The 11006-nt window shown below is 57.7% G+C and overlaps 2 protein-coding genes across 2 annotated transcripts; one reads left to right on the plus strand and one right to left on the minus strand.

The window, feature by feature from the left end:
• Positions 1–1207: 1207 nt before the first annotated feature.
• On the plus strand, positions 1208–2077 carry PLICBS_009254 (GTP-binding protein of the rab; the record flags this gene model as incomplete). Its single annotated transcript, XM_018323781.1, has 4 exons — positions 1208–1378; positions 1435–1482; positions 1553–1780; positions 1880–2077. 4 exons carry the CDS (start codon positions 1208–1210, stop codon positions 2075–2077), a joined length of 645 nt encoding a protein of 214 aa, XP_018176960.1.
• A 1457-nt stretch (positions 2078–3534) lies between these two features.
• PLICBS_009255 (uncharacterized protein) lies at positions 3535–6531 on the minus strand (the record flags this gene model as incomplete). The annotated part of the gene is made up of 2 exons (XM_018323782.1): positions 3535–4417; positions 4490–6531. The coding sequence occupies 2 exons, from the start codon at positions 6529–6531 to the stop codon at positions 3535–3537; spliced, it is 2925 nt and encodes a 974-aa protein (XP_018176961.1).
• Between the last annotated feature and the right edge of the window lie 4475 nt (positions 6532–11006).

Consider the following 11006-nt stretch of genomic DNA (forward strand, 5'->3'; position numbering starts at 1 on the left):
AAGAAAGTCAGGCATGGTTATCTCGGCAGCCCAGTGACTTTCTCCCGGGGCAGCGGGTCGCGACGGCTGAGCGTGAGCACCCAAAGCGCCCCGGGTGGCCCATCGGGGAGGCCCGCCATTTGGTGGACTCTGGGGGCGCGTCCAGGCGGCTTCCAGGGGAGCAGCCACTGGACGGTAGGGGATGACAGCGCTTCCGTATGTTGGCATCCACCACTCCGAGATGGAACCTTTGGTAGGCACTTGGAGGTTGCGACAGCTAGGGGATAAGGCAAGACTGGGCAGCTGCATTCGCAAACCCTGTTACGATATCCAGGCAGACAGCAATCAAGGCAGACGTCGAGAGCGAGGCAGAGCCTGAATAGGTGCTGCAGAGGAACGAAGAGCGCTGGTGGAGAGGAGAGGTCACTGGGCGCAGAGGAGGGTCAGCTGTCACATGTCACCACAGTGCTGCATGCTGAGGAGGGACCCCTAGCGTCGCAGTGCGAACCACTGCCCGGGTATTATAGGCAAGGTACCTAGGCCAGGGCATCGTGACCACTGTCCCTTGCGAGGCAAGATCAGTTGACCCCTTCGGAAGAATTCTGCGTCATGGCCGGGTGGATGCCCCGACGGTTGTGTCAGAGAGCCGCCTCACCTGCATTTGTCTGGTTAGGTGCAGGTCGCCACAGTTGCTGAGATGCGCTGGTTGTTCGCGGTGCGGTTCCCAGCACTGGAGACTGTGGCGCATGGGAGCAGGCAAGGTACCGTAACACGTGACCTGTCAGCTGCCCCCTCCCGGACTGGCTGCTGCTCCCTCAGTCACTCACCCACCGCCGCCTCCCAACCACGCCTCAGAGGCTCGCCTTTTCTGACGTACCCGCGACCTCACCACCACCATCTCCCGCGGCCTGCCTGCCCCGTACGCTACGCTCCTTTGACACTCCACCATCAACATCCGCGACATCCCGCAACCCGCCATCGCTCTCCCACCTCCTACTGTCCGCTTGGCTCCCCATCCATCCAGCACGCTTCATCGACGTCGCAATCATCGCCGCCGTCAATATGAACCCCGAGTGGTACGCTGCGCCTCCTGTCCCCTTGCGACGGGCGTCCTGACCCGAATGGACCATGCTGACAGAGTTCGCCAGAGTACAACCCGCCGCCAACCCGCTGTGTACCGCTGTACCTGCCGCTCGTCTCTGCGCATCGCCGGCGGAGCGGCATCGCGATGCCTCAAGTGGCCGTGGACCAGCTGCTGACCGTCCACCTCTCCAGATACGACTATCTCTTCAAGCTGCTCCTCATCGGTGATTCCGGTGTCGGCAAGTCTTGCTTGCTGCTGCGTTTCGCCGATGATACCTACACTGAGTCCTACATCTCCACGATCGGTGTCGACTTCGTATGTCGCTGGCCCGCGCCCAGTCCGTTGTCACCACCTGCTAATATCGCTTGCAGAAAATCCGAACGATAGAGCTCGACGGCAAGACGGTCAAGCTGCAGATCGTAAGTGGAAGCCATCCGAGACGACTCAAATTCAAGAGACCTAAGCACTAACCCGGAGCCTCGCCGATAGTGGGACACCGCCGGTCAAGAGCGATTCCGAACCATCACCTCGTCTTACTACCGCGGTGCCCACGGCATCTGCGTCGTCTACGATGTCACCGACATGGACTCGTTTAACAACGTGAAGCAGTGGCTCCAGGAGATCGATCGGTACGCCACCGAGGGCGTCAACAAGCTGCTCGTGGGCAACAAGAGCGATATGTCCGACAAGAAGGTTGTTGAGTACACGGTTGCCAAGGTGAGTTATTGCGAAACAGTCTCGTCGCGTGGCATGCTTGTCGCCAGGCAGCGATGCGGCGGTGCGCTCTGTTTCGCGCTGGCTGACGGCCATATACAGGAATTCGCCGACAGCCTGGGCATTCCCTTCCTGGAGACCTCGGCCAAGAACGCGAGCAACGTTGAGCAGGCTTTCCTCACCATGGCCCGCCAGATCAAGGAGCGGATGGGCACGACGACTGCCAACAACACCAAGCCGAGCGTGCAAGTCGGCCAGGGCCAGGGCGTCGGCTCTTCGTCCAACAACAGCTGCTGCTAAACGCGTTCCCGAGGTCGGGTGTCGGAGTATGGACGGAGGAAGGGCACGGAAATGACTGGGCAGGCACATTATGACTGTTTTTCTCTATTCCCATTTTCAGTTCTCTCCCTTTCTGCGCATAGACTGAATCATGTCCACTTGGATTTCGCTCTTCCCCCGCCGCCTCGCGCCATGACAAGCCACGCTATGCTTTGTACGACACGACTTCGACGGGTCACAAGTGATGGGTTGTGAGGGGATCTGGACGTGGTTCATATGAAGTGGGGGATCCGGACGAGTACGACATGCGCGCGGGCGTCTCTTGGGGTCGTGGGCACCTCGCCTGCGGGCTCAGGGTGCAAAGGGGGCTGGCTTGCTGGCAGAACCGCCAACGGATGGTAGCATGTTTCGACTTCCCGCTGTCTGTGTTCCCCCGACGCTCTCTCTTCTCTGGTTCTCTCCTTGTTTTAGTGTGCACGTCAGCGCGGTGCGTCCGCTCTGCAGCGAGAGCCTTCTGCTGGACTGTGCGCGGGTCGACCAAGGGGGCGATCGCGGACCCCCCGTCGTTGGCTTTTCTGTTTGCTTGCTTTGCTTTTTTGTTGCACTGCGAAAACGGGCATTAATAAAGGGTTGCTTTTTTGTCTTTACATCTCTCCTTATGCTGCTGTGAAGGGTCGACGGCGGCCCTGCTTGCCCCTGTGCGCAACGTGCGTGTGATTAACGTGTGCATGTATCCGTGTTTCTTCCTCGCGCACACACTCTTGGTATCTTGGTACATAAGCCGGTGTGTGTATGTAGTGTAGGTATCCGCGACATTTGTTGTCTTGATGCAGCGGTGAGCGGCTGTTTGCCGCGGAAGCCGGTTTTTGGCCTCGCGTGTCTTGTCCCTTCGCATCGGGATCGTAGCCGCCACTCGGCTTCCCTCCCTGCCGACCCAACCAACGAGTCTATCCAATGGACGAACTTGATCACCGCAGCATGGACATGCCCAACGGCTTAACCTGGGTGCATGTACTCGACACGAGGAGCTTGGAACATCGCGCTCTAGGCAACGTCTTGCTTAGAGAGCATTGGCTTCGCAGAAATAAACAGTGGTGTGTGCGCATTCTGTACCACATTGTCCATTGCGCATAAAATGCTCGTATTTGCTTGCCTCGTTCAGCGGGCGTTCCCTGCCGATGCCATTTACCCTGGGTATTCAATACGCCCGCTTCTATATCCCCTAAAATGAGACCCGTGCCAACGGTAGTGGCAGATAAAAACAAACACATTGCTCCACACGCGCCCGAGACGGCGAAGGATAGCCATGAGAAAGGTTCCACGAGAAAGGGGGAGCGTATGAAATAGGAAATAGTTAATGAGTGTTGATGATTGAAACAACGGCGCCCGACTCTTTTGATTGATGGAAAACTGACCCGCACGACCTCTGTAGTCACAGTCCTCATCTCACCGACAACCGAAGCGACGAGTTAAGAGCGTCAAGCCAGGCCAAGGAACTTGAGCGCCTTGCGACTACTTGGCTTCAGAGTTGGGCTCTTCCTCATGAACAGAGGCATGAGTCTGCGTTCCTCAACGTCGTAGTCGCTATCCTCGTTGGGATCATATGTCATGATTGAGGCGGTCTCGGTATGAGATGGTGCATAATTGCCGTTGGCCCTCCGACTCTGCCGGCTCCGAATAGATCGAAACGTCTTGACCGTTCCCGATGCGGATGGTGGTCGCAAGGTCGATGCAGCAGAAGCGGGGCCAGGCTGCAGAATCGTCACTGTCCTCGGAGACAGTGGGCTCTGCGGCCCGACCGCCGGGAAAGCTTTGAGGTTCTCCTTGAGTCGGAGGGGTGATGGTTTTGCTTTGCGTTTTGAAACCTTCTCTGCGACTGGCTCGGTGGTTTCGGAGCAAGAGTCGTCCATTAAAATATTCCAAACTGTGGATACAAAGGTTGCAATATCTTTGTCGGAAGCCGTTGATGTCAGGAGATAGTTGGCCTTCGACACTGGAGTGTCGAAAGACGATCTCGGCGAAGGCGACGACCGCTTGGCTGGGCTGGCTTCGGTCTTTGTGCCCATTGAGGCCCCTCGAATGTGAGTAAAGGGTAAGTTGTCTTTGCTGTCGGAGTCAACGATCTGCGCCACCTTCATCAACTCGACTCCAACCAGCTTTTGGAGCGCCAAGACCGTCTTGAAGTGCTCAGGCGGGTACTGCAACAACAGGTACCGAACCTCCGAATGCAGAGCCAGGTATGTTTCCAAGTGAGGGACTATGAGAGTCGCCAGCAAATAAGGGTTGGTAAAGGGGTTATCAGACGTCTGGTTGGCAAGTGGCTGAGCCGTAAAGGCTTGCATGGCGTTGGCCAGCAGATAACTACATTGGCAATCAGTATCATGTAGAGCCTCACGCGATTGCGTTGCTAGCCCAGTGTGCTGTGGGACATACCGAAAGTCAAGCCTGTCAGCGCGACCGAGATCACTGGACTTGCTGCCCAGCTTTTCCAGTCGCCCCGTGATCGCCGACGAGTATTCCTTCTTGACGCCTTGCTGGGACCCGATGGCGAGTATCTGATGGACTCTCCCATCACCAAATTGCGGGCTCTCCGGGTCAAAGGTACGGAATATTGGTTTCCACATGCCGTCGAGTTCGGGCAGCAGGGAAAACTGGAATTGGTGATAGCCTTCCGTGTCTGGAGGGAAATACTCCCCAAGAATGGATCTCAACGAGTTCTGGACTGCCACGGCAGTCTGGTTCGCGGCAACGGTAAACTCGTGAAACTTTTGCTCCTGCTCGACGGCAGTGACGTTCGGCGGTGGCGTCTGGATCGGCGTGGGAGGGCGAACAATCGTTACTTTCGGCGCAACAAGTGACAATTTCCGGGGCTGCCACGTTGGCTGCATATAGGCGAATGGGTCGTAGTCCTCTCCACTCGCAGACGTTGGTGCCGTTTGGAGACCCTCTGTATTCTCCTCCGACACTCTGATAGAGGATGTCTCTTGGTCTCTCGGTGAATCAAAGTCGGGCGTGCCAGGCAAAGACTTGGCCGCATGGCCGCATTCTGAGGCTGTCGGAGAGTGCGAGAGCAAAGGGTAGCGTCCGTCCTTGAAGGCGTTGATTGCAGCTTCCAGCACACCATCCGGACTGCCGTCTTTCAAATAGACAACCAGATCCTCTGTGCAGGTAAAGACCGGTTGAAACTGTAGCGTCGGGCTGGTGACGGCATCCGTGCCACGGTCTATGTATGTTGAGCTAGCACGGCTGGGCTTCTTGACTCTTTTTTTGTTCTCTGGAACAGGGGCCATCTGCACAACGGGCAGCCTTGATCGCACGATGACCGTCCTGGGTTGCTCGATGGTGCTTAGCCGGCCAATTGTACCATCTCTGTCGCTGGCGATCACCATCAAAGACTGAGGGCGGGATGCCTTGGGAGTTTCTGGCTCGGCAAGCCAGGATTCTGATGGTATACCGAGGTCTCGAAACTTGGGGCTCGAGGGGTAAATCCTATCCAAAGACTTCACCCTCGTCACCGGGCCCCTACATATAGAGGAGCGCACGTCTAGAAGCGAAGCCTCGCCATAGATGACGTTGTCTTGCGTGCGAATACTGAAGACATCAGACACTGGGGATGGGATATCGGCCTCGGATCGTTCTTGAGAGGGTTTCGGCTGGTAAGTCTCTCCGACACAGCTGGGGGAATTAGGGTATGATGTTGTGGAGAGGCGGACGAGGCGATTCAACCGTTGGATTGGCTCCTCGCGCTGCGCGACAGTGAGACTGGGAGTCTTGGGGGTCGCAGGGGCCATGCCGGCCTCAGATGCCTGGCTCTCCCTCCGAGCTCCGAAAACAAAAAATGGGGCGGCATCACCAAACTCGTCTGAATATCCGTACATGGGCAAGCTTGAGCTGCGCTGTCGCGTGAACAAGGCCAGGTCGAGACCCTCGGCGGGCTGCAAGTTGGCAGTCTGGCGGTCGAGTGCGTCGGCGGCTCGCATCGCCCTTGTTATGGGATCTTCGAGATCGCCGAGGTCCGAGCCATACTGGCTGTATCCGAAGGTGTTTCTCTTATGACTCGCATTTCTGTTATGCTCAAGTCCAGCCAACCCATCCTTTATCAAGTCGTCGAAGACTGCACCAGCCTCTGCCTTGTTGCCACCAGTCTCATGCGTCATGATGGTCCTGATGCAGAGCGCTTGGGCACTTGGGGTGCCACCGTTCATGAAGACGAGCCGCTTGTTGGAAGGCGTAGAGCCTTGTAGGAAGGCTCTTGCGGCGTCATTGCGGGCCACTAGGGCGTCGTGAACTTGTCGCACGTACGCGCGAGCATCAAACGGTTGCTCAGGGTTTTCTGCTGGCAGATAGCATCGCACGCTCGGCAGAATTAGCACCTGCGACGATGTCGGAAGAAGTCGCAGCTGAGTGGAAATGGTATCCGGGCGACCCTCGAAAGCTACGACGCTGCCCAGAGGGCCGCTCGTCTTGGAAGCCATTTGCGTGGTGCCGAACGCGAGGTTCAAGCGCAGGTATTGTTGCGATTGCCGCCAGTGTGTTGCACCAGAGACTCGATATTAGTGTGTCTTGTACGCCACCAAAATGAAAGCGGTTGAGGAAGTCCTTGCTGATCTCGATGCCCGGGGGAGGTAATGGAGAGTTTCGGCTGCCGTTAGATGCCGTGGACTTTTACCATGGCTGATGTGAGCTATTCACTGCGGAGGCCGCGAGTAAGACGGATGTCCGGCTGATACTCAGCGAAGCGACACTAACAGGCCGGCAAGGCAACAGCGAACTCGACGGCAGCGTCTATTGAGCGCGAGTGAACAAGGACTGTCCCGTTGCAAAGAATATGAAGAAAGATAAGAATGACGTCGAAGCGAGAGGTAACGGGATGCTTGGTTGAAAGACGGAAGACAACGGCGGTGAAGGAAAAGCGAGTGCCAACAAGACTGATTGTATCAGTTGATTTGAGGAAGTCGCGTACGGCTACCGCCACTGCCAAAGAAATGAGGGAACGATCGCGTAGACTTGCCCACCTGGAAAATAGGAAAGAAAAGGGAAGGAAAGACCAGAGAAGTCTACAGAAAAAAAAAGAAGAGAGGCGGCGAGGAGGCGTCGTTGTGACAGAAACACGAAATCCACAGCCAGCGAGTCCGACTGTGCAGTGCAAACAACACAAGGCACGGCGGCTACAAGCATACCTACCTAGGTACCTCCTCGCACTCTACTTGGTACCGTCTTCACTCGCACAACGCCCGCGCACGAACGACAACCGGCCGCCTCCAGTCAGCGGGGCCGACCAGGGGGCCCTCGGCGGCGGGCGCAAGCCGCTGCTGGATTTGGGTTGTGATAGACCAGCCTTATTTCACCCTCCCCAGGAAAACGGCACCATCATTACCGACTGGAAATGACCTTTTCGCCAGGAGCCCCACGAAACACAACAGGCCCGTCGACCCGCCGCCTGCCGGGGGGGCTGCCTTAAGGTGTGTGATGGGTCGAAGATGCGGCGCACGGCTGCTGTCAAGCACGATGCATCGTCCGAGTCGCGCTGACGCTGATATGATGTGCAGGATCGGGGAGTTTCAGCGCCAGAGCCGAGCCATCTGCGGCCGCGAATGTCAGCCGCCGCCATGACACTTGAAAGCGTTGGTGACCGGCCGCCGCGTTTGACTGCTCAATGCCGCCCGATACGATGGGCCTCCTCGTGAAGGGGCACGGATACGCACCAAATTTGGTTGGAGCAGCGGCAGACTCCCACAGGTCCCGATCGACGTGGCAGACAGATGGCGGGCCAAGCAAGCCGCCGATGTGGTGCCTCCACCCTTCATGGAGCTCGGCACCAAGCCCCATTGCGGCCAGGGGCAGGGATGGGAGAGTGTGCGGGCGACCGGGAAGCTTCTGCTCGCAAGGATCCTACGATGCTCATGGCGGGCTGGAGCCAGCCGCACGCGCGACGAGGCAAATTTGGTCTCGCGATGCCTGGTCACAGCTGGGGGGCAAGCCGTGTTTGGAAACCCGCACGGCGCGCTCTGCGGCCGCCTGGTCTGGCACGGCGAGGCGAGCTGCAGTCACCGTGTCCTCCCCAAACCACCAATGGCCTTCGGCCCGGCTCCTGCTAGGCGGTTGGCTTCGAAGTATCCGGTGCTGATGCTGGCTTACGGAGTGCCCATCCCTGGTCATGTCATCGCCAAGTCGCGCCGGCCAGAGTTGTCGATGTTGCACAAGGACGACGGTGTTTGCGGCAATCTCAAACGCACATCACAACGCCCACGACGAACGTTTCCGCTTCGCCGACTTTTGCTCCAGTCTCTAACTAGCTTTTCTCTCCTTTTAGCCTCAATGGGCGACTCGCCGACTACTACTAGCCGGAAAGTGGCAGTCTCGAGTTGGGAACCTGTGCTCCATACGACTGTACTGACTGGGCTGCAAGCAGTTCCCTTGTCTCGCTGGCTCAAACGCTGCTGCGCGGCTTCACCTGTCTGCGGGCACCCCACGTCCCAACAACCCTGTTGTCAGGGGATCGCGAATTCAAGCTGCCCACTGCCCACCATGCCCTTTCTGGCACACAACCCTCCAGGACTCGTCACCTCACCCAGCGTGGCCAGGAATCCAAAAGAGGGAGCTTCACCGCCCCTGATTGGTTGGGCCTCCCAGCACGCTGCCCCTTTGGGAGCCTGGGAGTGAAACGCGAGGTGCCAGTCGGCGCTCGAAAACGAATCTAGCTCTCACCACAATGCCCGCAGCCTCGCATCGCAGCGTGGGCTTGCTCCTACTGCCGCGAGGCGCAAATCTCTAACGGATCTCGCGGCTTGAAGGGCGCCAGCCAACAGCTCTGAAGCCTAGGAATACTCCATCTGCACAGACTATCGGCGGCACCACGCTTCGCTAACCCTTGTGAGGGGCCTTCACCTCGGCACGATGCTAAGCGCTCTCCACAGCGAACATTTGGCGCGTGAGAACATGCTGCCCGGTCCCTGGCGCAGATGAACGACTCCGGGGGCAAGCGTCAGAGACGGTCGTTGGCCGTTTGGCGCGGCGCAGAAGTGAACGGCAACCCATCTGGCGATCATTTCCCACTTGCGGCACGATGGACAGAGGCACAAGATTAGCATCGCCTAAATGCTGTAATCGACAGTGGCGTGGACCGGGCCATTGGTCTGCATGACGCCGAGCACCTGTGCTGTGCCGTGCAGGACAAGCCGTGGAGTCCGGCGGGTGGCTCGACTGACCACCTCGGGAGAGGTGCAGACGGCTGCCCGGTCGGCCCCTACCTCTCGTTGGCCTGTACTTCCAAGTTCCTACGAACTCCATCCTGTTCCCTGTGCACCCAAGCCTCCCGCCATGTTTGGGACCAAGTCGCCCCTAGGGGCCACAAGCATTTGTTTCGCGGCGTCGACCTGAATGGAACTCTACGAGGGGCCCCGAAACAGCCCCGCAAATGATCGGAACTACCAACGAGCTTTCCGTTCCGCACAGAACCGGCACAAGACGAGAATCGGGATCGTCCGTGCGCCTGTCCCCAAGTGACAAATGCATGGGTGGAGGCTTGCTAACTTGGTCGCCCGTGGCGGCGAACGGACGCGGACACGACTATTTACGCCGATCCAGGCAATGCATTCAAGGTTCGATATAATTGCCTCAGGGCGCGGGGGAAACGCCAGACACTATCAACGCTCCACAGAGGAGACGAGTGTGAATGGGGGACGGCAGTTACAATTGCCAGCCGTTCGCTTCTGCCCCTTGATCAAAGCGCCAAGTAGCAGCAGCCGGGGTTTCAATTCAGGCCCGATGCAACACGGAGCTGCATGGTTCGTGTGTGCTCTCGTAGGTATTCCCTCTGACCAGAGGAACCTTATTTTGTTCCCGGCCTGCGTCAAGACAAGGCTGCCGTCCAAGCCTGGACTATGGTACCGAATCAGCGGTGCCATGAAGTCAATTAGAGTATCACGCCACGTCAATTCGGCAGTGCCGCTGCTGATCCGGTTGACAGATGTTGTCTGCGGCTCTATCACATCATCCACCAGCCCAGATGCCAAGCACCCGTTTGTCTTGATGCCATCGCGTTCGATGCTTGACAGTACGAATTTTGCGCCGAGTGTTGCCTTCATCGCCCTGGCGGGCTGGACATGAAACACCGGGCCGGGATAGACTGCGATCGTATCTTGCGGTGGCCGTTGTCAGACTTCGGGACGTGTAGAACCTTGCACTGTCACTCCGAAGGCTCAGCTCCTAGAGTCGCCCGTCGCGTATCTGGCTCGGGGCCTGTTCTCTGTATGCGACTACGCCCTGCTCCAGGTGTGGCGTCTCGACACGAGAAATGAGCAGCCAATAATCCGGCCGGCGTACAACAGTGCAAGCTGGACTCGCGGGTACCGTTTCTAACCAGAGCTGTACCGGGATAGCAGTGTGGCTAGGGAATTTGCCGAGGCCATTAACCCCCCCCCTTCGGCGATCATGCGGCTATGACCCTCTATTGCTCGCATCACAGGAGGAGCACGCAATACAACATTCCTCAGTTCGAGCGCATTAATTGTCAGCATCTGATGGCCGTGACAAGAGTGCTGTGGGAGGCTTGGCATGTCGAAAACCGTTTTGAGATGACAACGACAACAAAGTCTCAAGGTTGTACTTCGAGCACCTGCTCGGGAGTTGGTAGACCCCTGTTGCGATAGCGGCATGAAGTACGATGTATCTATCTCTATGCCCGCATGCACTGGAGCCCCTACACGTATAGCGTCGAAACAACGACGACCACTACTGAAGCAATAGCCCAGGGAATTTGAAGATACGCTTCGGTGCGTTCATTCTTTCGTACAGCATACTGCACAGTGCCTGGAGGCGGGTGCACAATCATTGCCCCCGGCTCCGAATCCCCTACTGGTGCGAGCTGGGCTCGTGATTTGGAACTCGTATCGACGTGCCCTTGCACTGTATCTGACACGCGGGAACGCAAACGCCCGATGCTTCTCAA

The sequence above is a fragment of the Purpureocillium lilacinum genome (genome assembly GCF_023168085.1).
Source record: "Purpureocillium lilacinum CBS 284.36 DNA, scaffold_7, whole genome shotgun sequence".
In the NCBI taxonomy this organism is placed as follows: Eukaryota; Fungi; Ascomycota; class Sordariomycetes; order Hypocreales; family Ophiocordycipitaceae; genus Purpureocillium; species Purpureocillium lilacinum.